General features: G+C 35.7%; 7 protein-coding genes across 10 annotated transcripts in view; 4 read left to right on the top strand and 3 right to left on the bottom strand.

The window, feature by feature from the left end:
• LOC149734586 (uncharacterized) overlaps nucleotides 1-15056 on the top strand; it is a 37562-nt gene extending 22506 nt beyond the window's left edge. For both annotated transcript variants that reach the window (XM_089879630.1, XM_089879629.1), the window contains exons 21-31: nucleotides 8350-8527; nucleotides 8983-9144; nucleotides 9538-9726; nucleotides 9945-10229; nucleotides 10490-10677; nucleotides 11154-11293; nucleotides 11515-11663; nucleotides 12747-12869; nucleotides 13265-13384; nucleotides 13852-14170; nucleotides 14727-15056. In XM_089879630.1, coding sequence (XP_089735756.1) covers nucleotides 8350-8527; nucleotides 8983-9144; nucleotides 9538-9726; nucleotides 9945-10229; nucleotides 10490-10677; nucleotides 11154-11293; nucleotides 11515-11663; nucleotides 12747-12869; nucleotides 13265-13384; nucleotides 13852-14170; nucleotides 14727-14920 — 2047 coding nt within the window. In that variant the 3' untranslated portion in view covers nucleotides 14921-15056. The remainder of the gene's footprint in view (nucleotides 1-8349; nucleotides 8528-8982; nucleotides 9145-9537; nucleotides 9727-9944; nucleotides 10230-10489; nucleotides 10678-11153; nucleotides 11294-11514; nucleotides 11664-12746; nucleotides 12870-13264; nucleotides 13385-13851; nucleotides 14171-14726) is intronic.
• On the top strand, nucleotides 375-1818 carry LOC149734589 (uncharacterized). The gene is made up of 3 exons (XM_089879643.1): nucleotides 375-988; nucleotides 1081-1193; nucleotides 1275-1818. The coding sequence occupies exons 1-3, from the start codon at nucleotides 409-411 to the stop codon at nucleotides 1746-1748; spliced, it is 1167 nt and encodes a 388-aa protein (XP_089735769.1). The 5' UTR covers nucleotides 375-408; the 3' UTR covers nucleotides 1749-1818.
• On the bottom strand, nucleotides 2690-4297 carry LOC149734588 (uncharacterized). Its single transcript, XM_089879648.1, has 3 exons — nucleotides 3513-4297; nucleotides 3308-3420; nucleotides 2690-3226 (listed from the first exon to the last, which is right to left on the bottom strand). Exons 1-3 carry the CDS (start codon nucleotides 4090-4092, stop codon nucleotides 2762-2764), a joined length of 1158 nt encoding a protein of 385 aa, XP_089735774.1. The 5' UTR covers nucleotides 4093-4297; the 3' UTR covers nucleotides 2690-2761.
• On the top strand, nucleotides 5810-7344 carry LOC149734587 (uncharacterized). The gene is made up of 3 exons (XM_089879647.1): nucleotides 5810-6532; nucleotides 6625-6737; nucleotides 6824-7344. Exons 1-3 carry the CDS (start codon nucleotides 5953-5955, stop codon nucleotides 7292-7294), a joined length of 1164 nt encoding a protein of 387 aa, XP_089735773.1. The 5' UTR covers nucleotides 5810-5952; the 3' UTR covers nucleotides 7295-7344.
• Nucleotides 15057-15189: 133 nt separating the features above from the next.
• LOC149734585 (neuronal acetylcholine receptor subunit alpha-3-like) lies at nucleotides 15190-20828 on the top strand. Of its 3 annotated transcripts, XM_089879637.1 has the most exons (10): nucleotides 15190-15505; nucleotides 15557-15696; nucleotides 16134-16288; nucleotides 16548-16683; nucleotides 17220-17353; nucleotides 17587-17791; nucleotides 18240-18443; nucleotides 18509-18640; nucleotides 19036-19176; nucleotides 20206-20828. In XM_089879637.1, exons 1-10 carry the CDS (start codon nucleotides 15448-15450, stop codon nucleotides 20359-20361), a joined length of 1461 nt encoding a protein of 486 aa, XP_089735763.1. In that variant the 5' UTR covers nucleotides 15190-15447; the 3' UTR covers nucleotides 20362-20828. The 3 variants fall into 3 exon arrangements, with proteins under 3 accessions (XP_089735763.1, XP_089735765.1, XP_089735764.1); XM_089879639.1 differs by lacking the exon at nucleotides 15557-15696; XM_089879638.1 differs by lacking the exon at nucleotides 18240-18443.
• Nucleotides 20829-21261: 433 nt separating this feature from the next.
• LOC149734584 (rhamnose-binding lectin-like) lies at nucleotides 21262-23313 on the bottom strand. Its single transcript, XM_089879652.1, has 4 exons — nucleotides 23154-23313; nucleotides 22989-23100; nucleotides 22584-22756; nucleotides 21262-21984 (listed from the first exon to the last, which is right to left on the bottom strand). Exons 1-4 carry the CDS (start codon nucleotides 23281-23283, stop codon nucleotides 21830-21832), a joined length of 570 nt encoding a protein of 189 aa, XP_089735778.1. The 5' UTR covers nucleotides 23284-23313; the 3' UTR covers nucleotides 21262-21829.
• Nucleotides 23314-24019: 706 nt separating this feature from the next.
• LOC149734583 (uncharacterized) lies at nucleotides 24020-26963 on the bottom strand. Its single transcript, XM_089879641.1, has 7 exons — nucleotides 26769-26963; nucleotides 26451-26634; nucleotides 25856-26000; nucleotides 25660-25781; nucleotides 25549-25599; nucleotides 24688-25211; nucleotides 24020-24632 (listed from the first exon to the last, which is right to left on the bottom strand). Exons 1-7 carry the CDS (start codon nucleotides 26866-26868, stop codon nucleotides 24367-24369), a joined length of 1392 nt encoding a protein of 463 aa, XP_089735767.1. The 5' UTR covers nucleotides 26869-26963; the 3' UTR covers nucleotides 24020-24366.
• Nucleotides 26964-27045: the final 82 nt, after the last annotated feature.

Here is a 27045-nt window from a genome sequence, read left to right as displayed (position 1 = left end):
TATTACATATTTTTTTTACTATAAATGAACGTTTTGTTTTTTGTCTGTTTTGCATAAACCACTCTGCAATGTGTAACTTGTTGTTGACATCACGTAGAGAAAGTGCCATACGTAAACCTTGCGTCGACAGGCACGAGCGAAAGCGTGCCAAAAGTAGCGTGAGACGCGCGATCGACATGATAATTACCTTCGCGAGGCAAATATCGGAGGTGGGGGGATCGAACCACGTGCGCATGGGAAAGCGACGGGCGATCGGAAGTCAAATAAATAAAGATAAAGAAGATAATTAAGTCATTGTGTTACGAAAGGAAGGCGTAGCACGCGACAGATACAAATACCAAGGTCAATCAGCGTGATGTCATTAGTTTACGGCAGTCAGCATACCAGAGAACATCTATATATTACAATATGTATTCTAATGTATTGGTTGATCGTCCCTATGCAGCATATGATCCAAAAGCAAGTCTAACAGCTCACGCATCGTTTCTTCAAGGACACCAACAACCCATTGATTCCAAGTCTTACCCGATGGCTAATCATCCAAGTGCGTCATATTACCCAGGATATGAGATAATTCCTCATTTTGCTCAATCCTTGGAGTCTCACCTTCAAGGAATGCATAATTCCAACAGTAGAGAGAATTTTCATCCAGTGCAATATCCGACGCATTCGACTCTTACCAATCCGATTGCTTGCAAGTGGAGAAATATGAAGAATGGCGGTCGCTCGTGTGACGTCATATTTCACGATATGCACGAGTTGGTAAACCACGTGACACGGGATCACGTGGGTGGTATGGATCAAACCGACCACACTTGCTACTGGGAAGATTGTTCAAGAAAACGCCAAGGTTTTAAAGCGAAGTACAAATTGGTGAATCATATTCGAGTTCATACTGGGGAGAAACCATTTGTTTGCCCTTTTCCTGATTGTGGAAAAACATTTGGAAGAAGCGAGAATTTAAAGATCCATCACAGAACACACACAGGTAAGCACCATGAACTTTTAATCAACATTTTGAATTTATAACATATGACAATCGATTAAGGTGTAAATATTCTAACGTTTAAATTGGTACAGGTGAACGACCTTTTCCTTGCAAATTTCCCGGATGTGAAAGACGGTTTGCAAACAGTTCCGATCGTAAGAAGCATAGTTACATGCACAACACTGAAAAACTTTATGCGTGTAAGGTAAGTTGACAAGCATCAAGTTACGAATATTTTCTGACTTCTTGTTCGTCGTGATGAACTAACGTAATGTTTACTTTACAGTACGAAGGTTGCGACCGAAGCTACACTCATCCCAGTTCACTACGTAAGCACATACGTATGCATGAATCCAATGGTGACGTAATCGACAAAGGTTCCATTCATTCTCCCACGAGTTCGTGTGGTTCAGTAGAAGATGTAGCTCGAGAACAAAACTCCGTTGAAAATAATTTCGTTCAAACATATTTACCTCCACGATTTACGTCATCGCCGATTCATGCACCTTTAGCCACGTATGATACTTCAGAAAGTTTAAAACAAAAGTTTCCCCCTATTGAGAAGCAAGCTAAATTCACAGAACATTTTATAAACCACGGACAAGATATGACATTAACTCTACCTCAATTAAACTTGAACACAGCTTCAACCGAAGATTGTTACAACGATTACTATTTACCTCAATCCTCCCTTTCTAATTCAATTAAACCTGCTTATTTAGATGGTCCTTCCTATTTACCTTTTCGTGTGGTCGCTTAAAAGTTCTGTTCTCGTATATGCCTTTATATTTATAACCTAATAAATGTATCGCACACACACAGTAACCAAAGATTATATTCAACTGTTCGAAGACCCTCAAAAGGCATTTCTGACAAAACGTATTAAATTTTAATAACAACTCAAATAATTACAACAGTAATTTTCGAAACAAACCATAACGAATTTTTTATTGTTAAATACAGAAAAGCTAATATGTATATTGACAGTTGCTCCTGTGAATGAAAGTAGTATTTCTAAGTAATCACACAAAGCTGCTTATTGGTCGCTAACTTGGAAAAATGTAAATGAACTAGGCAACTTGAAAATATTTAATGCAAAACATTTAATGCATTACAGCATTTAATTCTTTTAAGTCAAAACAAATATTTGTTGAGACATATTAAACATATTACCAAAAATGTGCAAACATTAATGTGTTATTTCAAAGGAAGTAAGTCAACAAATAAATGGAAAGTAGCAGGGGCCAACCAATTTGTGGCAATCATTGTTGAACAGAAATAAAAAAATCTTTGATGGATTTATAAACCTTGATGGTCTTTAATAATTTATTGATATATTTTTTTAACTTAACGCTGCAAAATCAAAGATATCGTCCAACACGGATCAAACAGCGAGTGTTTAACATATAAACATCTTTAAATCTATGAAAGCAAATCCCTCCATTCAAATAACCTGCCCTGTGTTATGTGGGAACTCATTCAAAGGATTTGCTTTACTACTTAATTCGCATTAGGAGTCTATATATAAACGATTGAACAAAAGTTGAGGGTGTTTACTTATGCTAGTGCAACACTCTGCTTTGTACTTGAGAAGTAAGTATAATAATTCCCATTCATTAGAGCTTTGCTTTGTTTTTACGTTACTTCATTTCTTCGTCGAAACGATTACAGTTTTATTCAATGAAAAGCACGCCGCATAAAGGAGATTTAATTGTTTCATAGATATATTGTATTTTGTTATAAAGTACCGCAAATAAAAAACGAGTAAACATTTTACGCAACAAAATGCGTGGGTAATTGAAACGAGACAGGAGAAAAGGAAGATTTATAAGTTTCATTAGATATTTGAGGTATATAGTAATTGTTGTAACAATCTTCGGTTAAAGCTGTGTTCAAGTTTAATTGAGGTGGAGATGATGTCACATCTTGTTCGTGGTTCATAAAATCTTCTGTGAATTTAGCTTGCTTCTCAACACGGGAAAATTTTTGTTTTTCTGAAGCATCATAAGTGGCTAAAGGTGCATGAATCGGCGATGACGTAAATCGTGGAGGTAAATATGTTGAAACGGAATTATTTTCAACGGAGTTTTGTTCTCGAGCTACATCTTCTACTGAACCACACGAGCTCGTGGGAGAATGATTGGATCCGTTGTCGATTACGTCACCATTGGATTCATGCATACGTATGTGCTTACGTAGTGAACTTGGATGAGTGTAGCTTCGGTCGCAACCTTCGTACTGTAAAGTAAACATTACGTTAGTTCATCACGACGAACAAGAAGTCAGACAATATTCGTAACTTGATGCTTGTCAACTTACCTTACACGCATAAAGTTTTTCAGTGTTGTGCATGTAACTATGCTTCTTACGATCGGAACTGTTTGCAAACCGTCTTTCACATCCGGGAAATTTACAAGGAAAGGGTCGTTCACCTATACCAATTTGAACGCTAGATTATTTACACCTTAAACGATTGTCGTATGTTATAAATTCAAATTATTAATTAAAAGTTCATGGTGCTTACCTGTGTGCGTTCTTTGATGGATCTTTAAATTCTCGCTTCTTCCAAACGTTTTACCACAATCAGGAAAGGGGCAAATAAATGGTTTCTCCCCAGTATGAACTCGAATATGATTCACCAATTTGTACTTTGCTTTGAAACCTTTGCGTTTTCTTGAACAATCTTCCCAGTAGCAAGTGTGGTCGGTTTGATCCATACCACCCACGTGATCCCGTGTCACGTGATTTACCAACTCGTGCATATCGTGAAATATGAAGTCACACGAGCGACCGCCGTTCTTAACATTTCTCCACTTGCAAGCAATCGGATTCGTGAGAGTCGAATGCGTCGGATATTGCACTGGATGAAAATTCTCTCTACTGTTGGAATTGTGCATTCCTTGAAGGTGAGACTCCAAGGATTGAGCAAAATGAGGAATCATCCCATATCCTGGGTAATATGACGCACTTGGATGATTAGCCATCGAGTAAGACTTGGAATTAATGGGTTGTTGGTGTCCTTGAAGAAACGATGCGTGAGCTGTTAGACTTTCTCTTGGATCATATGCTGCATAGGGACGATCAACCATTACATTAGAATACATATTGTAAGATGGAGATGTTCTCTGGTATGCTGACTGCCGTAAACTAATGACATCACGCTGATTGACCTTGGTATTTGTACCTGTCGCGTGCTACGCCTTCCTTTCGTAACACAATGACTTAATTATCTTCTTTATCTTTATTTATTTGACTTCCGATCGCCCGTCGCTTTCCCATGCGCACGTGGTTCGACCCCCCCACCTCCGAAATTTGCATCGCAAAGGTAATTATCGTGTCGATCGCTCGTCTCGCGCTACTTTTGACACGCTTTCGCTCGTGCCTGTCTACGCAAGGTTTACCTATGGCACTTTCTCTACGTGAAGTCAACAACAAGTTACACATTGCAGAGTGGTTTATGCAAAAAAGACCAAAAAACAGGACGTTCATCGATATTTAAAAAAAATATGTAATAAATTATAATTGTTAATAATTTTTACGTATTCGATTTTTAATTATTTTGTTTAATAAAAAATATTGCATGTATTTGCCGGCTTATTTTTTATGTTTGATTTAACTACTAATATTAGCATACCGATTGTGTTAAAATTATAGTTTATCAGATTTTTTTTATATGCATGTTCTTAAACTTTTTAAAATTATAAAATAATCTTATAACAACCTAGATAACAGCAAGTCATTGCGAATTCAACATTCCAGACCCTTTGTTAATTGTTACGTCATCATTGTTTAAAATTCGGGTTGTCTCGAGCCATTGTAGCGTGTGTGAAGATTATAGAGGATTATAATTTAAATATCATTTAGTGAACGGAAATGACATAAACTATTTAACCCAAATAAATATTACATAAGTTGTAATTAAAAATGACCAAGTTTTCAGTTAAACATTTGATTCTGACATTTTATAATGTGCAGTTGCGTATCTTGTTTTGAAAACATGTTATAATAGTACGTGCTCATTTATTAAATGCAAGCTTTCTTGTTTTGTTAAAAACTTTTCTTTGAAAATGACCTAATAAACAACACACAAGAACATAATAAAATTTCCTTGGTAATTTAATGAACAGAAAATCGAGTATTCCAGTTTAAGATTATTTTTTGTTGGACAAAATCGTTTTGACGTCAGACTAGTCGTCGAGTGATGACGTCATGCAGGGTTTTCGTAGAGGAAGTTTAACAATACATGTAATTATCGTAATTATGCTGGGTTAATTACCCAATGAGTTTCCGAAAATCAAATTCTGTGAATTTTCAAGCAACGCTCAAAACACAAAATTGCGTAAATGCTACTTCAATCTTGAAATTTAATAAAGTAAGGTAAGGGAAGACAGGACACTTTTAGCACATAATATTTAAATGTCCTAATCGTGTTTTGAACAATTAACAACGGTTTATAGGAGTCGTGGGTATACGGTTTTATATATTTTTTGAATGTTCTTTACTTACTTCCAAAAAGTAGAATGAAAAGGTGTCCCATTTTCCCAATTGTACTGTATGTTGTATTATTTTCGAACGATCGAAAAACGAATTGTTTGTATCTTACTTGTGTAAATATTTTGTACAATGTGTAAATTTGTTGTTGACATCACGTAGAGAAAGTGCCATACGTAAACCTTGCGTCGACAGGCACGAGCGAAAGCGTGCCAAAAGTAGCGTGAGACGCGCGATCGACAAGATAATTACCTTCGCGAGGCAAATATCGGTGGTGGGGGGATCGAACCACGTGCGCATGGGAAAGCGACGGGCGATCGGAAGTCAAATAAATAAAGATAAAGAAGATAATTAAGTCATTGTGTTACGAAAGGAAGGCGTAGCACGCGTCAGGTACAAATACCAAGGTCAATCAGCGTGATGTCATTAGTTTACGGCAGTCAGCATACCAGAGAACATCTCCACCTTACAATATGTATTCTAATGTAATAGTTGATCGTCCCTATGCAGCATATGATCCAAGGGCAAGTCTAACAGCTCACGTATCGTTTTTTCAAGGACACCAACAACCCATTGATTCCAAGTCTTACCCGATGGCTAATCATCCAAGTGCGTCATATTACCCAGGATATGGGATGATTCCTCATTTTGCTCAATCCTTGGAGTCTCACCTTCAAGAAATGCACAATTCCAACAGTAGAGAAAATTTTCATCCAGTGCAATATCCGACGAATTCGACTCTCACGAATCCGATAGCTTGCAAGTGGAGAAATGTTAAGAACGGCGGTCGCTCGTGTGACGTCATATTTCACGATATGCACGAGTTGGTAAACCACGTGACACGGGATCACGTGGGTGGTATGGATCAAACCGACCACACTTGCTACTGGGAAGATTGTTCAAGAAAATGCAAAGGTTTTAAAGCGAAGTACAAATTGGTGAATCATATTCGAGTTCATACTGGGGAGAAACCATTTGTTTGCCCTTTTCCTGATTGTGGAAAAACGTTTGGAAGAAGCGAGAATTTAAAGATCCATCAAAGAACTCACACAGGTAAGCACCATGAACTTTTAATTAATAATTTGAATTTATAACATACGACAATCGTTTAAGGTGGAAATAATCTAGCGTTCAAATTGGTACAGGTGAACGACCTTTTCCTTGCAAATTTCCCGGATGTGAAAGACGGTTTGCAAACAGTTCCGATCGTAAGAAGCATAGTTATATGCACAACACTGAAAAACTTTATGCGTGTAAGGTAAGTTGACAAGCATCAAGTTACGAATACTTTATGACTTCTTGTAAGTCGTAATTATCCAACCTAACTTAATGTTTACTTTACAGTACGAAGGTTGCGACCGAAGCTACACTCATCCCAGTTCACTACGTAAGCACATACGTATGCATGAATCCAATGGTGACGTAATCGACAACGGATCCAATCATTCTCCCACGAGTTCGTGTGGTTCAGTCGAAGATGTAGCTCGAGAACAAAACTCCGTTGAAAATAATTTTGTTCAGACGTATTTACCTCCACGATTTACGTCATCACCGATTCATGCACCTTTAGCCACTTATGATGCTTCAGAAAGTTTGAAACAAAAGTTTCCCCCTATTGAGAAGCAAGCTAAATTCACAGAAGATTTTATAAACCACGGACAAGATATGACATCATCTCTACCTCAATTAAACTTGAACACAGCTTCAACCGAAGATTGTTACAACAATTACTATATACCTCAAATATCTAATGTAACTTATAAATCTTCTTTTTCTCCTGTCTCGTTTCAATTACCTTCGCATTTTGTCGCTTAAACATTTTTACGTATTGTTTTTTTATTAATAAAAATACCGTTTAACCAAAACATACTTACGCTTCTGTGTTTGACTTTTTGCAGGTATGAAGATATAACTGTATAACAGAATAGACCAGGCATAAAAATAAAAAAAGCAAAATTTGGAAGATTTCTTTGTCAATTATTACGTATTAAATTTAATGAATTGGTTAACAAAATTTACATCTATTTTATTATTGTGCATTTTTTGGTCTGATAACGTTTTTGAAACAGCGATGATCGCTTTGTTTGTGTCCTTTTATTTTTCTCTGGCAAATTCGTTGACTTGTTGTTGACATCACGTAGAGAAAGTGCCATACGTAAACCTTGCGTCGACGGGCACGAGCGAAAGCGTGCCAAAAGTAGCGTGAGACGCGCGATCGACATGATAATTACCTTCGCGAGGCAAATATCGGAGGTGGGGGGATCGAACCACGTGCGCATGGGAAAGCGACGGGCGATCGGAAGTCAAATAAATAAAGATAAAGAAGATAATTAAGTCATTGTGTTACGGGAAGTCAAAAAAGTGAAAAGTGCAATAACAAGTTTGCAGTTTAGTGATTTTTTCAAGGAACACCGTGTTGTGGGGAAATTAGTTCATTGCAACTATAACAATTTCGCGTCATATTATTACTCTGAGTTTGCGAAATGAATTACATCCAATCTAGTAATTATGCAAAGTTACCTTAATAGTTTAAAACATGATTATAAATTGTGATTTCAAATATATGGACAAGTGTAATGTGCGTGAGGCTGTTAATCTAAGTATTATACAACTTTTAAACTTGTTAAGATTTTCTGCAATATAATAGGGCGAGAAAGATGGGACACCCTTATTTACCGCATAATATCTAATTATTCTGATCGTGTTTTAAACAATTAACATCGGTGTATGGGAGTTGTGAGGATACGGTTTAATAATTCTTTGAATGTTTTTTGTTTACTAACAAATGCAACGAGAAAATAGATTGCAATGTTACCCTACCATATATATTTGTTTATTTATTTATTTTAAAAAGATTTCTTTAAAAACAGTCATGATCGAAACATTGAAAGACTTGACAGCTCTGTCTTCTACCTTAATGACGTCACAGCCCGACTGAATACGTCACTGGTTGGCCACGTGAGAAACTTGGAGTCCGTTGAACACAGAACCTCCTCATACAGAACTGTTATATCAGATTTAGTTGAACAGCAAACCACCCACGAGAATGTAGGTGTTGATTGTAAAACTATTATAGAAGTGTAGGGTAAGATGGGACACGTTTAGCACATCATTTCCATATCCTGATTGTGTTTTAAACAATTGACAACGGTGTATGGGAGTCGTGAAGATACGATTGCATAATTGTTTAAATGTTACATGTTTACTATCACTCGATTTGGAAATATGGGTTTTAGGTGCCATCGGTATCCCATCTTACCTTACAGTAAGATATATACAGTGGGGTGGGGGAAGATGGGACACCTTTTGACTCTATTTTCTTATCCCATTTAATAGTAAACAAGAAACATTCAAAGATTTATAAAACTATATCCTCACGACTCTTATAGGCCATTGTTAATTGTTTAAAACTCGATCAGGACATTTAGATATTATGTGCTAAAGGTGTCCCATCTTCCCCCACCCTACTATATATATAACAACCAGCAAAATATTTTAATTAGGAATTTGATCGCTTCAAGCACACTATCACCGGCACCGTCAATCGAATTCACGATCATCACCAACAATATTGGGACCAAATAGAAAGAAACAACAACTCAATTACCAGATTTGAAACTTGGATTAAATCCGCAGAAGAATGGCTGCAGCAACTGGATGAAAATGTTGGTAAAAATATTTTATTTATTAACTATATGAATGAATGTAACTTACTTTTTCCTCGCGTGACCGGAAAACTACAGTCGTAATCACACGCGTTTAACACCTCGTGTCAGCTTACGAGTTAGCATGTATGTTACTTCGTGGGTGATTATTTGTTTTGGATTTTTTTCATTTTTTATGTATGGCTGATAATTTGGACAACCCATTAGTGACCACTGGGTTGGAGCAATTTTTGTTAAGTGTCTTGCCCAAGGAAACATACGCCCACAATAATAGCAGCGAAGAGCCTTGAAACTTTAAATATAATTCGTTAATGGTTGGGTCATTATTTAAAGTTTTTATTAAAGTGTTGTACTTTCCAAACGTTAGTAATGATTATAAACGTTTTTCTTAAGGCTGACTTGGTGGACACAAGATTTGATCTTGTCATCCGTTCATTGGAAGTTTTACCCATCCTCGAACACAATGTGTCTGCACTTACTCTTTCTCTTGGTGAAACTATTTACACTTGCGATCGCAACTATCAAAACCTGATGGACTTTCAGAATGATCTTGAAAACATTGAAACGTCCTTGTCCCAATTGGTAACTATTGCTAATCATATCATGTATTAACCCACTTCACAATAATGTATTACTGCGGGGTGAGATGGGACACCTTTAGCACATGATAACCAAATATACAAATCGTATAAACAATTAATAACAACGGTCTGTTGTAGTCGTGGTAGTCGGGACTCGCAAATATAATAATAAAGTTTCCTACCTTCTCCGTCCAACTATATTTAATAATTATTTTATAGAAATCCAAAAGCTATTCTCAAAAGATTCAAAACGACAACACACACAATCGAATTTTGGGTCGTATTTCTACCCTCCAACAAACTTCTGAAGCAACGTCTACTGCTGTAACTGAGAGTAGTAACAGCATAAGAGAACTTGGCAGCACTTTACAAACGTTCAAATTGAATACCCAAGATCAAATAGAGAGTTTCGAACACAGACTCGACACTCAATCTTTAATAGTCGAATCATCAATTGCTCAACTGCAAGAAGAAAAAAGGAAAAACGATGCGATTCTTGTCAAGGTAGGAAAATTTGACAACAACCAATACGCTAAAAGCATGTGTTTTCGTTTTGTTGTAAAAATGCACAGTAATAACTATTGATAAGGTGTAACGACCACGCTTATTTTCCTCCAACTAAATGTAAATATGTTTTTAAATTAAAGCTTCATTTAACAACTTTTGCTTGTCGCTATATCCTGTCTTTTCATTTAAAATATAATCGAATGGACAAATGTTATCGAATAGACAGTAAAGTTATTATTATTATAAATTAATCACAGCTTGAAACACATGGTGACGCCTTCACATTATTCAACCTCACCTTGGATAAATGGAAGACAACCTTGGATAGCTTGACGTCATCCTCATCTCAGCATTCCCAAACTATAAGAAGAATTTTGCGCAACAATGCCGAAAATACGGAATTATTACAACTGTTTCAAACGAACTCGTGGAACGCAGCGTCCAGGTGGTAACCCTATGCTAATATATAGTAGGATGGGGGGAGATGGGACACCTTTTTATTCTATTTTCTCGTCTCATTAGGTAGTTAACAAAGAAAATTAAAAGAAATATAAAACTATATTTTTACGACAGCCATAGACCGTTGTTAATTGTTTAAAACACGATCAGGATATTTGAATATTATGTGCTAAAGGTGTCCCATCTTACCCCACAGAACTATACGCAAAATGCAGTTTGGAGGTGTGGTCTAATTAAACATAGTTTTTTTTCTCTCTTTAGTTTTAGTTAAGTTACGAGGCCTGTAAAAGAATCGAATTAACGATTAAACAGCATACATTAAGGAATTGACACTAAACAATATGACTAATCTTTTGTTGGAGTATATATTAGATTAAAAAAGTATATATTCGAATAAAAGTTGTAATACATATTCGATTAGTTAGTAATGTCAACAGAAAATATTGGTACATTTTTACACAGGCTGAACGAATTGTCAACGAGAACAGATAGCGTTGAAGATCAGGTAAGTTATTTGGAAGGAAAAGTTCGTGGTGGTCGTGTGTTGAGTGGACAGAATCAGGAGGAAATTGATGATTTACAACGATATGTTCAAATATTAGGTAACATTATTTCATAGGTTGCAAAACCTTTGGTTAAAAAACTCAAAATGAAAGGATTTTTTGGTAAAACTAAACATTACCACTTCATGACCGCTGTAACACTCAAGCATTTATTCAAAGCAAAGTTTCTGTATTTAATTTGCAAAAGTAAACTCATTTTTTAGGTATGTTCTGTTTAACAAATGATTCCAGTTAATTTATATTTTTGTTTTATTTTTAAGTCGCAAATGTAAGTGAAACGTTGGTGGAAACACAGAAGTTATCCACGTTGCAGCATGCCCTACAAAACACCACCGACCGCCTGTCAAGCAACCTGGAACGACAAACTTATACACTTCAAACTCTCAATCAATCAATCTCGTTTTCAATGGTATTTTTTTTTTTTTTTTTTTTTTTATGGGTGAGGTCCTTGTCAAGGACCTGGGATTTAGACCAGATTTGGCCCATTACCCCAACACCCGGAAAAGCCCATTTAAGTCCTTTTTGCGTGCGGTGCCGCGACACCGCATCGCAGTCAGACGCGTATTGTTGGCACCATTTTTTATCCTCGTGTGCTTACGAGTTACCATACTTTTCAACTTTGTGTATGATTTTATTTGATATGGCTTACAATTTAGACAACCCATTAGTGACCGCTGGGTTGGAGCAATGTCCGTTAAGTGTCTTGCCCAAGGACACATACGCCGATCAGTGTTAGTACCGCTGCCGAGCACCGAACCGGGGACACTTTGGTTTCGATGCAAGCGCCTAAACCACTGGGCCACGGCGCCGGTTTTCAATGGTATACGTTCTTGGTTTATTTTAGAAAATATGGTTTGTTATGCTTGTTAAAAATGGGTTGTATGTTATGTTGGCTCATAATAACTGGCATATCTAAAATATATAGTACCGTGGGGTAAGATGAGACACTTTTAACACATAATATCCAAATATCCTGATTGTGTTTTAAACAAATAACAACGGTCAATGGGATTCGTAAAGACGCGGTTTTATAATTCTGTAATTGTTCTTCGATTACTACCAAATGGGACGAGAAAATAGAACTGCAAGGTTTTCTTGGGAATTTTAAATTTTGCAAGTTTTTCACCCGTGAAATATCTTTAGTTTATAGAAGGTGTTTACAAAATACGAAACACAATTTATTGTAACTTAACGAATGAAAAACAATTTTATTCAAAGAAAGAAGTCATACCAGAATTTCTCAAACCCTAATGGGCATGAATATATTCATTGTGTTTTTGAATTCGTTGGCGTCAATAAAAAAAATCGCCTTTTTATTGGGCACAAAAAACGAACACCTATATTATAAATTATGGTTAACTATCAAACTTTTAGAAAACATCTGAAGTCGTTTAAAAATAACACCAACAGTTTAAACATTTCTTGAAATTCTGTTCCATGTTATTTATTTATGTAATGATAACAATATTTAAACCTTTGTTTTTATTAATAGAATAGCCAGTTACTAGCAAGCATCATATCCAGTGTATCTGCATTGGAAGATACAGTACGTGATGTCAACGACACGTTATCGGAAGAAATTATGACGATGGATGATTTGTTAACTGACTTCCAGGTGGGGACACATCATAAAGCCTATATAGATAAATATTCTTAATATTCGTATTTAAATTGAAATGTTAATAGGTTAGTAGACACTTTAATACGAGTGCTCCATTTAAAAGCTAGAGATGTTTAGGCCTACACATTTTTAAAGTGTAAGACCACCAGAAATGATACTAAAAAAAGCACACGTGTTATAAGTTTGAGTTACTCATTTTCGCCATGTTACTGGCCTGCGAGGATAAATAGGTAATCATTTTTGTTAATTTTCGAAAAGGCTCTAAATTTCTAAAACCTACTGAAGTCGTCAGTTTATCAAACAGAACTTTTTTGACTTTGTATTAGTTGTTATTTCTTGTAATTAGTTAACGCAAATAAGTGATGATTGCAATAATCGATTTACTGTAGCTGGCATTTGACACCTCTGGTCGTCGCTTGGAGAAACATGGCCACGAACTTCGTATATTGACTGCAAATACGAGTAACTATTTCAGTTTTGTATCTTCTACCATCGATGTTCTAAGAATGGTAAGAAAGTCTATTGGTTTAAATACAATTATATATATAGTACATCAGAGCCTAATGAGTAGGGGTAAATTTAATTGAAACAAAAACGTTAAACCTAAAATATTTTTTGATTGAGACCAATAGTCAAAGGTTTAAAGGGTATATACTAATAAATGGGATGGGAAAAAACTGAAGACATGTCCCATTTCACCCTACCCCTACGTGCCGATAGACAATTACATCGAAGCTACAATATATAGTAGGGTGGGGGGAGACGGGGCACCTTTAGCACATAATATCCAAACATCGTGGTCGTGTTTTAAACAGTTTTCAACGGTTTATCAGAGTCGTGAGGATACGGCTATATAATTCTTTGAATGTTCTTTGTTTACTATACTAAATTGGACGGGAAAATAGAATTAATACATGTTCCGACTTCCCCAACCTAGTATACTAAGCAACAAAATTAATAAAAAAATGAAAACTAGATTGTGAGCGAAACGAATGAAGCTGTTGTTGAAAATAATGAAAGAATCCGTTTGATCAATGAATCTCTTCTTCAACTTGCATTCTCACAATACGTGGTTACCGTTCCTCCTCCACGGGACAATATCACCATGTTACCGCCCAGGGACCTGAACCTAGCCCCTGATGAAGTAGAGGCGAACGGAGATGGGAGTCAATCTGTCGATGCCTTTTATCCGGACTCTGTCCTGGCTAGGATGAGCATACCTGCAGGAATTCAGTTGAAACCGGCACAAGAAGACTCGCCGCATTATGAAGATTATGAAAGATCGTTTTTTAAAGGTCAGTGTTTTTTTTCCTTCTTTCGGAAAATACCGAGCAACATCATACCAGCTTGTTTTGTATAACTAAAATTATTGTACAGAACCATTAAGATACATTAGGGTGGGGGAAGACGGGACACTTTTAGTATATAATATATAACTATCCTGATCGTGTTTTAAACCATTCCCAACAGTCTGTGGAAGACGTGAGAATACGTTTTTTTAATTCTTTAAATGTTCTTTGTCCACTACCCAAATGGAACGAGAAAACAGATAAATAAATGCGTTCCTTCTTCCCCCACCTTCCCAGTATAGTACATTTTTACATTAAACAAATATTTTTGTTTTTGAATAAAATAACATTCATTTGTTTTATTGATCAGAATAACAAAAACAATATATTTAAAAATCCAGTTTAACAACAAACGACAAATATTAATGAGACATAATAACACCAAAAGTTAAAGTATGAATTTCTGATGTTTTAAACTCAGAGGGAATTGTTTCAAAATAAATAAAAACCATATTGTTGTTGGAAAATTGTGCACAAATTAAAATAATCCTAATTGTTTCAGACATATTAAGCGAAATGAACACCTACGAGAATGTACCAAGTCATTACAATGAGTACGAAACCGATGGCGAATATGATTTATCGTCTATATTGAACGGTGAGGCCGATGCTGACAGAATAGAGCGACGACGGGCGGCGTTAAGAGACCCAAGCTACGTACAGATTGAAGAAATGTACGATGACTTGGACTATTAAACACAACACGTTGAACGAGAGCTTTCTGTGTTTTTTCGTAATCGCACATTTTTGTACCATTGCATCATCGTGTGCCGTTATCCTCGTCTTCGATCATGCTGAAGTTTTAAAGGAATACACAGAGTAGGATAAAGTGTGACGTAGTTAATTAGTGGTTGCTTTTGAAGCCGAGGGAAATTCATTCCAGTGTCACGGAAAGTATTATCGATCCAATCTCAGTAAACAGAATCACTCACCATTGAGTCTATAAGTGCTCGTGTTGAAATTATTCACAGTCTAGATCGACTTTGTGTAGCGTTGTACGTAGATTATGCAGGAGATAGATAAAAGCGAAAATTGCCCGTATGCAAAGCTTAGATATGGAACAGGCAACCCTACCGTTACTTAAGAAAATGGTTTCACATTTTGAATTTCTTTTACTGCTCATTGGCAGACTGTATCGATTTATGCGTTTTGCATTAAATTGCTAACATATGAGGCATTGATTTACAGAGTTCGTCATTTCAACGTAAATGGTCTGAAAAACGATGGTGTGCTCAATCAGTTTTATTCCAATTATAAGCCTTACGTTGCTTAGACTCTTATGTAAGTGGAATTAAAGTAAATAGGTTCAAATATTCATCGAATATATTTCAGTTTGCACAGCTTCCCGGCACGAGGAAGATTTATACAAGATACTTTTCGATGATTATAATATTTGGATTCGACCTGTTGCACAAAGCAACCAAAGCGTTTTAATTAAGTTTGAATTATTCGTTTCGCAACTGGTTAAAGTGGTAGGTGAACAATATGCTATACTTAGGCTGCACCGTGGTCGAATGTTTGTAAGAGCAAAAATAGGTTTTGTCAAATTTATATTGCCTGCTGGGTCGTTAGGCACATGTAATGCTTTATGCAATTGAATTTGTTGCTTAATGATTTCCCTTTGAACTTGAGCATACGGACTCTGACTCGTGTAATTTAGAGTATGATAACGACCCACTCGCTTTACCTTTAATTTCCATATTTATGTTTTGCTTCTGATATTCTCACCTGCGATAATGGAACTTATAGAGTTATATTATAGGTTCGAATTGTTTATGCGTTCAATGCATTTTTTTAACTTTGTGGCTCCTTTTTGTTCCCTAAATTTTTCGCTTGGTTTTAATAAACTTTCGCTTTAACAATAAATAACAGTCTACTGACTCAATAGAAATGAAACATTTTTCTACAGGATGAAATAAATCAAATTATGATGACCAATCTATGGTTAAAACAAGAATGGAATGATAACAAACTAAGATGGAAACCCAACGATTACGGGGGTGTTGAATATCTGAGAATACCAAGCGAAAATATATGGAAGCCAGATATAGTGCTTTATAACACGTGAGTGCTTTTTTACACCCGGAGCTTGTATTAAACTTTAATGTATGAAAGTTTTTAATGTATTTCCATCTCTTCGGTTTTGAATTGTTGTCTAAAAAGATAAGTCAATTTAAACAAAGAAGCACTTTACAAGGATGTTTCTGTGCTTAAAAATCAATCAAACAAAACAGCAATTGATCTAACGGTTTGTCTGACACACTTTCCTAAACAAAAACAAAAACACATCTTTCGACATTTGTGTTAATTTACTTTGCTTCAGAGCTGTTGGGAAATTCCAAGTAGATCAAAACACGAAAGCTTTATTGAAATACAACGGCGATATATCATGGATGCCACCAGCAATATTCAAAAGCTCATGTAGCATAGATGTCACTTATTTTCCTTTTGACACGCAGGTACGTTTAAATAATGCAGCGTGTAATCGCACTAATTAACATTCGCAGGAACCAAATGTTTCAAAACTTTGTTCAAAATTCCATGCCTGTAGTGTGAACGGAATGTCGTACAGTATGTATGAAATTCGCAAATGTTCCAACCCAGTGCTTACTTGTAGTAATTTACAGCAATAGAGACTAAACAATAACTGTTACAAAGTTGCATCCGTGGTAACTTGTAAGAAAAAGTATTCTTTGTATGGAACACCCGTGTTGTTCATCAGGTCTGGCTTACTACGCGAGAATAAATATAGCGGGGTGGGGAAAGACAGGACACCTTTAGCACATAACATCCAAATATCCTGATCGAGTTTTAAACAATTAACAACGGTCTATGGGAGTTGTGAAGATACGGTTTTATAATTGTTTGAATGTTATTTATTTACTACCAAATGTTACCAGAAAATATAATGAAAAGGTGTCCTATCTTCTCCCACCCTACTATATAACAATAATAATTATCATTATAATGTTCCTAATGATAAACTTATTATTAGAACTGTACAATGAAGTTTGGATCATGGACTTACGATAAGGCACGAGTCAACTTGGTTATGAAGGGCAAAGAGGCGAATAGAAAGGAATATTGGGAAAGTGGGGAATGGGAAGTCCTTGGAGTATTTGGATATCGGTATGTTAGATTATATTATAAAGTGTTTTGTCCATGTCGTAACACTTTCGTTGTAACTAAATCTGTATAGCCTCACCATTTAATGTCGCTGGGAACTTAGTAAAACTTATACTGTGTTTTCAAACGAATAAATATAATATTCTTAAACTCTCTTTAAAATGTATCGGTGCTTTTTTTATTTCGACTCAGCTTTTATCGTAAACGTAAACAATGTAAAATTTCTTTTTTTTCAGACACGAAAGAAAATATAATTGTTGCCCAGAAGTTTACCCAGATGTTACATACTCGTTTCATATTCGTCGTCTGCCTCTCTTCTACATGATAAACTTAATCATCCCATGTCTTCTTATATCTTTCCTCACAGTACTTGTATTTTACCTGCCGTCAGATTGTGGAGAAAAGATAACACTCTGCATATCAGTTCTTCTTTCATTGACGGTATGTAGAGTTTGTCATTACCAAGCGCCGTAGGTGAGTTGGTTAGCGCGCATGCCTCTAACCCAGAGGTAATGGGTTCAAGGCACGTCACTGCTACGTTTTGGGCGTATGTGTCTTTAGGCAATACATTTACTAACAATTGTTCCAACCCAGTGGTCACTAAGTTATTTTCCAGTCACGCGGGGATAAAGCAAGCGCTTTTATATTAATATTCGAATAGATTTAAAAGAATATTCAAGGTCATAAAACGCTGGTGATGTTACTGGTAAGATTTGCCAGTGAAACAGTTTTGTAGATAACTATTACAAAGCACACAGCAAAATAGGTTACAATTTTTTTATAGCTAAAACAACAGTTTGCAATCGGAAGTGTCAAAAATATCGTTGACATAAATGAGTGTTTTATTATGGTATGATTATTTTGGAAAGTAAACGTATTTTAATAACAGGTCTTTTTACTCGTGATAACTGAAATAATTCCATCTACGTCACTCGTGATACCACTTATCGGACAATATCTTCTTTTCACCATGATTTTCGTGACACTGTCGATCGTGATCACTGTGTTTGTTCTAAACGTTCATTATCGTTCTGAGAACACACATACTATGCCACCGTGGATCAGGAGAGTGTTTCTGGAGTGTTTACCCAAGGCATGACATTTAAACATGAACTAATATTCCGAATGATTTATGTAATTAATAAAACATATGTTTAGGTCATGTTCATGAAACGACCAAAGAAACGAAAACGTGCAGTTTATAAATTAGCAAAAAATCTTGTTAATTTTACTCCGGTTGAAAAACTAGACACCCATGTGTTTGATGAAAATGGAGATTACAAGATTGCCGTAAGTTATTTAATACTTTTCTAAAAACATAAACTAAACCATAATTTTCCTACGCCTTTGCACAGATGTTTATCGCGCCTGCCTCTTATCCATAGGTAATGGGTTAAGGCTCTTCGTTGCTACCATTGTGGGCGTGTGTGTCTCTAGGCAAAACACTTAGCGTCAAATATACTCCGACCCAGTGGTCACTAATAGGTTATTCAAATTTTCAGCCACACCTAAAAAAATCCTCAAATTAATATTCACCTACAAAGTAACATACATGGTAACTCGTAAGCTGCACGAAGTGTATGAAATAAAACACCCGTGTGACGATTGTCGTTTTACGGCCACGCGATGATAAAGTAAAAACTTACATACATGAATACAATTTTAATATTTTTACCCTATTTCAGTTTTTCGGCCAAGATTCAAACAGAAAAGCACAAACGCAAGCTTCTAACACGGACAATAATTTGCCTAAAGAAGTGAAACGAGCAATAGAAAGTGTAATATACATTGCCAATCATTTAAAAGTGGACGATGAGTCAACGGAGGTAAACATTGAATTTTGATGTTTTCTATATTTATATGGAGTATTATCGTATGACACTACATAATAATAATATGAATTTATTTGTCTCTTCGATCATGGTATAATTGGTTTAAAAATATTGTAAACAAAAACACGTACAGGATATACCAGCAAAACAAAAGTTGTTAAAACACGATTACAGTTAAACTTTTAACTGGAAGAAAATAAGCGTGGTCGCTACACCTAGCAGACAAACGAGCCATTTATGTTTAATTAGTTAAACTTCTAATAGAAACAAAAGTGCGCGCAAAGATACGACCCATAGAATTAATATAACTTTTGTATGGTCTTGCATTGGTCATAAAATTACCAATGCAAGTAAAGTAATTTTAAAAAAAACGGAAAGTAAAGTACTATGGGATAAGATAATATACCGTTTGCACCTAAACTTATTTTTTCAAATTGTATTTTTAACAACTAACAACGCTTTTTGTCGCCTCGTGGCTACGGTGATATAATTCTATAAATTATTTCTTGTCTACTCCCGAGTTAAACGATAAAAAAAATTAAAAACATGCTACTATATAGTGAAGTGGGGTAAGATGGGACTCTTTTTTAAATCTCATTGGAGAACTGTTGTTGGTATAATGTTAAAATATATTTTGAAAGCTTGGGAAATATGTGTGTCCCGCCGTATTACCCTCACTCCACTATATTTAGTTACAAAGTTTGCCCATGAGTTTTAGACGATATATATTGAACGGTAAGGTTATTATATCAGAATGTAAGTCATGATAATGCGGTACATGAACTGACCTGGTTGAACCTTGGTAAGCTGACGCATTGATTATATCTGTGATCGATATATCATTGCATCATCATTTGTATTATATATATATGGCACTGCGTATTTACGGAAAGTTTCAATCTTTAATTTCATCAAATATCGTATTCTATGTAATACGAGCCTCGTAATAATTTTTTTGTCAAAACGTGTAATCTTCATAACTGCATATTCAAAATGCATTAAACAAATTCCATTCAACTGCAGATTGAAAACGATTGGAAATATGTTGGCATGGTTATTGACCGAATATTTCTATGGATTTTTATCGTTGTTTGCATACTTGGTACTACAGGCCTGTTCTTACGTCCGTTATTAGATGATGAACATGTTAGTTCAGCACACGCACACGAAGACAAATAACAATGTTTCAATTTTATCTTTTAAGTTGTGTATTTTGTTTTGATATTTTCATTTAAAAGATTTATAAATTTAGTTTTAAAAAACCTATGTTTGCGTTGGGAATATAAACTTCTGTTTTACCCAAATCCTTCTTCGTGTACTGTATGTGTACTGTATGTGTGTGTGTGTGTGTGTATGTGTGTGTGTATGTGTACTGTATGTGTGTGTGTGTGTATGTGTGTGTGTGTGTGTGTGTGTTTGTGTGTGTATGTGTGTATGTGTGTGTGTGTGTGTGTGTGTGTGTGTGTATGTGTTTGTGTGTGTGCGTGCGTGCGTCTCTGTACATTTACGTTATAACGCCATGAATCGTATATAGCTTTCTAATGTTGTACGAAAAGTTGGAGCAGTCGTTAATAACGAGTTACAAGGTAATGCCCTTTTCACGTAAATCGTTACATTTTTTGGCAATAAAATAAAACAAGTCTTTACTATTTGTATTAGGCTGTAACATTGTGTGAAAAAGCAATAAACTGTATTTCTTAATGTGACAATGTTGCGTCCACGCTCAACATGATTTTAGGAAATTATCTTTATGGAAAATAACGTGTATTTTTCGCACTAACGTTATGTTTGCCATACTTGGGAAAACCAATATATCGCAATGTGGAGTAAGCTGGGATACTGTTAACACCGAAATCCCATATTTTCTTACTATAGGTTTTGAACAAATGACAACGCCACTTTAGAGTCACGTGCCAAGGTTGTATAATTCTGTAAATATTCTTTGTTTGTTACCAAATGAAACGGGAAAAGAAAAGGGAAACTACCCCGTATAAACCACAGCCTTAAGATATTTTTATTTACCAAGAACGCTGTTCTTTGAACTGTGTTTTTTCTTATTGTATGGATTTCCAGATACAGTTGGGTCAGCATGTTATAATGTTATTCTTTTTTTATTTAATCGGTTAAATAATCAAGATTAGTAAGAAATGCCAGAATATATAGCGAAAAACGAAAGTGGTTAATTAAGCTCATGGTTATTTACAATTAAGTTTAACATAGCTGTAGTTTGTCTGTGGGAGATAAAAAAAAATGATTGAATGAAACATTTTACATTGGAGTCGTGAGGATAAGGTTTAATAAATCTTTGATTGTTTTTTGTTTACTACCTAATGGAACGAGAAAATGGGATAAAGAGGTGTCCCATCTTTTCCCACTTTACTATATATTGAGTATAAGTGCATAAAAAACCATAACATTTTTTTAATCTATTTCATAATAAATACGAATTATTTTTACCTTTAGTGTACAAGTAAGATGTTTGACACTGTACTTGCATTTTTATTGACAGTCGTTATAACACGACATTTTTAATGCATGGCTGACAATTTAGACAACCAACAACCAAAAATGCACAACTAGGTCGGAGCGATTGTTGTTAAGTGTCTTATCTATGAGTACCAGCGACAACATCAAGACGAGCTAACCGTTATAACAGGGAAGAGATATTTATAACCCACGTGGTTCTGTCGATTATTCCATAAAAGGAATCCAAGACATTAATTGTGGAACCTTGTTCACAAGATATGGTTGATTGACTGTTTTCACAAATTGTGGCTGTCTGAACGCCGGAATTTACGTTTTCTGTGAATAATTTTGATTAGTTTAGTGCACTTGCGTATCATTATTTTTAGTAAATATTTTTTAAACAACATCATGAAATTTGAGTATTATGAAAATCCCCAAAAAACGCAATAGTATATTTATTTTTTTGTACGGCTGTCGTTCGAAAGCACATTCGTGACCATCGCATTATTGAAGCAATAACCGTTAAAAAAGACAGGGTAACACTAATTTACTGACGCGCGGATGTGCGGATACTTACGGACAACAACCAAAAGTCAATAAACGTCCATATTACTTACGGATGGTGGTATATATGCAATACATATAGTTACGGATGGTGGTATATATGCAATATATATAGTTACGGATGGTGGTATATATGCAATATATATAGTTACGGATGGTGGTACATATGCAATACATATAGTTATACGGATGGTGGTATATATGCATTATAGTTACGGAATCCGTGCGCTGTTATACCACCCAAATGATGCGCTGTTATATTCTTTATGTCAACACCGGAGTTCTGGTGCGAATTACCCACAAACTTAATAACTTAAAGCATTCGAGGGTTTCAAAGCATAAATAAGTGATAATCATTACACTCAACACACCTTTGCATTGATATTCCAAATAAATATACTTGAACGTCCCCCTGCAAGGATCACCAAACACACTGTTGCTTGCTAACAGACTACATGAGTTACGACCTTGGCATTTCCCTCTAATTAAGGTCTCTGACGTCGATGCTCTGCAGGTTGTTGTGTGTATGGGTCCTGACGGGCACCTAGGTTTACAGAGTCATTAAGCTAAAATAGAGATATGGTTTGTCTACGATACCGTTCATATAACAGAACTCAGTTTGAGACATTCAAAATTATTCCATTATATAGTATTGTGGGGAAATTGGAACACCTAAGCACATATTTTTCTAATACTTTGATAGTGATTTTTATACTTAATATCTGTCATCGCCATTGGCACACGTTTCATATAATAGTCGCGAGACTATTGCTTACGTGTGCTGATTATCCCTTCCATAAAACGCCTCACGAATGTCAATTACATAACCTGGGAGACAGGTCACCGTTGTTCGCCCTCCCTCGCAAATTGACAGATACCGTGCGCTCACTGAATATAAGTCGTTAATGTAGGTAATATATTATGAAACTAATTTAAGTTACCAGGGTTTAGCAGTGCAATACACAAGAGAAAGGAACAGAATCTGTCAATCAAAGTCATACTACCAATTATAAAGAAAAGATTTACAATAACTAAAACCCTAAAGGCAAACTGTAATAGAATGGCCAACATAGTGTTAAAGCATACAAACTGTAACCACAACGTAAAGCGTAAGGTAAAACGCCTAAGCAGTTAAAACTGCAACGCAAACGTTTAGTGCACAATTTGCAAGTAGAGCTGACAAGCGAAAAACAAAATTGCTGTGAGCCAGTGAAGTGTAAAAACCCACAGCTGTTTACCGATGGAGACTCAAATATTTCGAGTCCATACCTTATGCTATATAAGTATGTAGTTATAATATATACAAACTGAGCAGTGCATTTTGGCACAAAAACCTAATTTTTGTCAAATATACATATACGACACCCAATGAACACACACTATATTCACTATAAACCGTTTTCGTTGAGATTTTTGTTTGACTTTTGCTGCGTGACGTTAAATTAAATAATGAATATTAAAGAGTATGTTAACATTAGAGTTGTACAGTTCCGGGACGATGTGGTGTATTTTAAACTAGTCAAACTTGTCATTGGTTTAAAATGTTCATATTTCATGAATTTTGATATTCGTTATTTTGGCGCTAATTTTGCATTGTTAGCAGGTCAGATTAATTATGTCATATTAGGGTGAAAATAATTCTTTTGGTAATATTAACAATGTAAGCTATAGAAAAATAATGGGTAATAGTTTGACAGGTCCATCGGCAAGTGCTTGAAAGAAGAATAATAAATTTAATTACTCGCTAATTAGGTGTTTAGGCTCATATAGATTCATCTAATTGGTTCAAAATATCAGACTGCATCAAATGCTATTAACGGTTTATTGTTTAGGATATATTTGAAAGTATCGCATTTAACCAATCGTTAACTAACTCGGTGTGCAGTTTTAAACTGAACATTTTTATTACGAAAACCTAAAGACCACGTATCATATAGATTATAACGTGTATGGTAGGCCATGTATGAGTGCATATAGAGAGTATAATGGTACCGATATTTAAATCTTGAGTACCATTAGTACACAGTTGGGTAAGTGATATTTTCGTAATCTTTACTTTAATACAAGGATCACCCACAATAATGGTTAAGCAAAAGTGTTAACATTTACAAACTTAAAAGTTCTCCTGATGCGAAAAACAGTTAATACACTGCATTATCCTTGCAATCGACGTGGTCCATTTTGTCGTGGTCGATTTTGTTGTCTGTTTTGTTGAATTGCACGAAGTAACCATTTAGGCATAGCAGCACTATTTGGTAAATAAGGGTTTGGCAGCATCGGCCAGTTCTGTCCATTTAACCAAGATACTTGGTTCAATAGATTTTGGATTTGCCTTGGACTAAGTCGTTGTCCGTTGTTTGTTATGTAAAACCAAAACGGAACATTTGTCCAGAAAGGTACATAGTTTGTGGTTGTTGTTTCTGAAATGATAACTTATGATTCAAAATATTCCCGAAATAGTTTGCGCGAACTTACCGGGTGTTGTTGTTGTTGTTGTTGGAGGTTCTGTTGTTGTTGTCCACGGTTGTGTAGAAGTTGTATACCATGGCTGTGTTATTGTCATCCACGGAAACGTTATTGTTGACCACGGTTGCGTTGTTGTTGATGGTTGTGTTGTTGTTGGGGGTTGTGTTGTTGTTGGGGGTTGTGTTGTTGTTGGGGGTTGCGTTGTTGTTGGGGGTTGTGTTGTTGTTGGGGGTTGTGTTGTTGTTGGGGGTTGTGTTGTTGTTGGTGGTTGTGTTGTTGTTGGTGGTTGTGTTGTTGTTGGGGGTTGTGTTGTTGGTGGTGGTTGTGTTGTTGTTGGTGGTTGTGTTGTTGTTGGCACAGGGGGTGTAACAACACGTGTTGTTGTAGTTAAAGGTTGAGGTGATATGACGTCTCCCCGGTTTACATTTGCACATAAACCATCAGAGCAAACATCTGTTGAGTCTGTACAGCTGGAACATCTACTACCAACTTTATATGGCTTTCCTACCCTCCCAGTGTTCCAATCCAAATAACTGAAATTAAATTAATTTAATGCCGTTGTGGTAGGGGGTTTCAAATTAAATTAAATTCCGCTAAATGTAAACGGTCGATTTGTTGAAAGTTATCACTTTAATTAGTAATATCATAGGGTGAAAGAAGATGGGACACCTTTGAAACATAATATTCAAATATACTGATCGTGCTTTATTTAAACAATAAATAGCAACGGTCCATGAGAGTCGTGAGGATGCAGTTTTATAATTCTTTGAATGATTTTTGTTTACTACCAATTGGGACGAGAAAATAGAATGAAAGGTGTCCCATTTCCTCCCACCCTACTATACATATTGTGATTTTATGTAGACTTACTTTCCCGACGGTCCATAGTTGCAAACAACGTAAATTGAGTGACTGGCGAATCTGTTTTAAATGATAACAAAATTATTTCTATAAGTTTAAAGGTAATTAAGTCGAACTCACTGATGTTGGCAAAAAGCAGCTCCGCATCCAACTTTGTGACTGTCAGCCCACACCACCTGTGTGTAATGTCCACACTGTCTCCCGGGTTTGCATATTTGTGTGCTGTACGTAAAATCGTGTGTCTGCAACACTTTTTCACATTAGTACATTTGGATTATCATCTACCTACAACACTATTTATGCCAACAGTCAATACCTCGTTCCACCAATTAAATGTTGTTTCTTTGATAAAGTCCCGACTAACCGGCGAAAATGCGTACGCCATTGCTAGATTTTCTCCAAGAACACTGAAATCTTTTGTTTTCCGAGTGTCTGCTGGGCTATGTTCCCACAAGCACTTGCTAGATAAGTTATACACAGTAGTTTAACTTGATAAACTATAATTTTTAATAAGTTTCCTTTAAAAAAATCTTTAAACTTTTAATTTAAAGGTAATGATTTTGACTATTTATCTTCGCATGGCGGGACAACTTCGAAACGAAACCAGATGTTATATACTGCGCACCATATGCTGTGATTTCATATGTAAGTCGTGACCGATTGCAAGTATATTAGTGTAGGGTAAATGGGGAACCTTTTTTTGCTAAACATTTAAATAGTTATAAAATCGTATCCCTAAAACCCCTGTAGACCGGTTTAACTGTTTAAAACACGATCAAGATATTTGGATATTATGTGCGGAAGCTGTCCCGTCTTCCCCTACCCTACTATATGCAACTTTGGTAGGAAAAAATTATAACAAATTCTCTAGATAACAAACAGCCCAATTATATACAACATCAGTTGCTTACTTGGCGTATGCCTTTGCGACCGCTGCGACATCATTATCCCATGCCATGAGCCTCATATTTGAAGCCGGGTCCATTCTTCTATACTTGTTATGTTCACTGACAAAATGAGTAATTTCATCTTCAGTAAGTGCTATTTCTCCATTTACAGCAAGCGCACCAGCTAAACTCCTCCGAAATCGTTCATCTGCACGGTTTGGAAAATTATTCCATAAATAAATAATTAGGAATAGATAAGATATACCGCACATAAAGGCTACAATTATTTTATGCAGGGTTATTTATATAAAATACGATTATATTTATGTTTATGCTACTCACGTTTCAATTCATTTAGAATATTTGCATCTGATATAACAGACAGAGCAAAGATAAAAAATAAAACTTTTAAACCGAACTGAAAATTCATTTTTGCAAGCATTTCAACCTTAGCAAATTTATCTGGCAAGTATGTAACAACACAACTTATAAATGACTATCTTGCATAGTTTAACAAGCCTGGTTGCACAAGTGATCTAATAAAGTTACAGTCGTATTTTAGTGACATCCCCGCACCTCGCGAAGTTGTAAACCACTGCAAAGATTCGATGTTTGACCA

The sequence above is a fragment of the Ciona robusta genome, chromosome 6, assembly GCF_009617815.1.
Source record: "Ciona robusta chromosome 6, ASM961781v2".
NCBI lineage: Eukaryota > Metazoa > Chordata > Ascidiacea > Phlebobranchia > Cionidae > Ciona > Ciona robusta.
The sequence above is the reverse complement of the archived record's forward strand: the minus strand, read 5'-3'. Positions and strand labels throughout refer to the sequence as shown.

Excerpts from the sequence above, each read along its gene's own strand:
- LOC149734587 (XM_089879647.1), top strand. The coding sequence starts at position 5,953 with ATGTATTCTAATGTAATAGTTGATCGTCCCTATGCAGCATATGATCCA. Across the intron at positions 6,533-6,624 it reads CCATCAAAGAACTCACACAG|GTGAACGACCTTTTCCTTGC; the intron begins GTAAGCACCATG and ends AAATTGGTACAG. Across the intron at positions 6,738-6,823 it reads AAAAACTTTATGCGTGTAAG|TACGAAGGTTGCGACCGAAG; the intron begins GTAAGTTGACAA and ends TTTACTTTACAG.
- LOC149734588 (XM_089879648.1), bottom strand. The coding sequence starts at position 4,092 with ATGTATTCTAATGTAATGGTTGATCGTCCCTATGCAGCATATGATCCA. Across the intron at positions 3,421-3,512 it reads CCATCAAAGAACGCACACAG|GTGAACGACCCTTTCCTTGT; the intron begins GTAAGCACCATG and ends AAATTGGTATAG. Across the intron at positions 3,227-3,307 it reads AAAAACTTTATGCGTGTAAG|TACGAAGGTTGCGACCGAAG; the intron begins GTAAGTTGACAA and ends TTTACTTTACAG.
- LOC149734589 (XM_089879643.1), top strand. The coding sequence starts at position 409 with ATGTATTCTAATGTATTGGTTGATCGTCCCTATGCAGCATATGATCCA. Across the intron at positions 989-1,080 it reads CCATCACAGAACACACACAG|GTGAACGACCTTTTCCTTGC; the intron begins GTAAGCACCATG and ends AAATTGGTACAG. Across the intron at positions 1,194-1,274 it reads AAAAACTTTATGCGTGTAAG|TACGAAGGTTGCGACCGAAG; the intron begins GTAAGTTGACAA and ends TTTACTTTACAG.
- LOC149734583 (XM_089879641.1), bottom strand. The coding sequence starts at position 26,868 with ATGCTTGCAAAAATGAATTTTCAGTTCGGTTTAAAAGTTTTATTTTTT. Across the intron at positions 26,635-26,768 it reads TATTCTAAATGAATTGAAAC|ATGAACGATTTCGGAGGAGT; the intron begins GTGAGTAGCATA and ends CAAACCGTGCAG. Across the intron at positions 25,212-25,548 it reads AACTATGGACCGTCGGGAAA|TTATTTGGATTGGAACACTG; the intron begins GTAAGTCTACAT and ends ATTTAATTTCAG.
- LOC149734584 (XM_089879652.1), bottom strand. The coding sequence starts at position 23,283 with ATGTTGGCCATTCTATTACAGTTTGCCTTTAGGGTTTTAGTTATTGTA. Across the intron at positions 22,757-22,988 it reads GGAAGGGATAATCAGCACAC|GTGCCCGTCAGGACCCATAC; the intron begins GTAAGCAATAGT and ends CTGTAAACCTAG. Across the intron at positions 21,985-22,583 it reads TTTGGAATATCAATGCAAAG|AAAACGTAAATTCCGGCGTT; the intron begins GTGTGTTGAGTG and ends AATTATTCACAG.
- LOC149734585 (XM_089879637.1), top strand. The coding sequence starts at position 15,448 with ATGGTGTGCTCAATCAGTTTTATTCCAATTATAAGCCTTACGTTGCTT. Across the intron at positions 15,506-15,556 it reads TACGTTGCTTAGACTCTTAT|TTTGCACAGCTTCCCGGCAC; the intron begins GTAAGTGGAATT and ends AATATATTTCAG. Across the intron at positions 17,792-18,239 it reads CAGTTCTTCTTTCATTGACG|GTCTTTTTACTCGTGATAAC; the intron begins GTATGTAGAGTT and ends TTTTAATAACAG.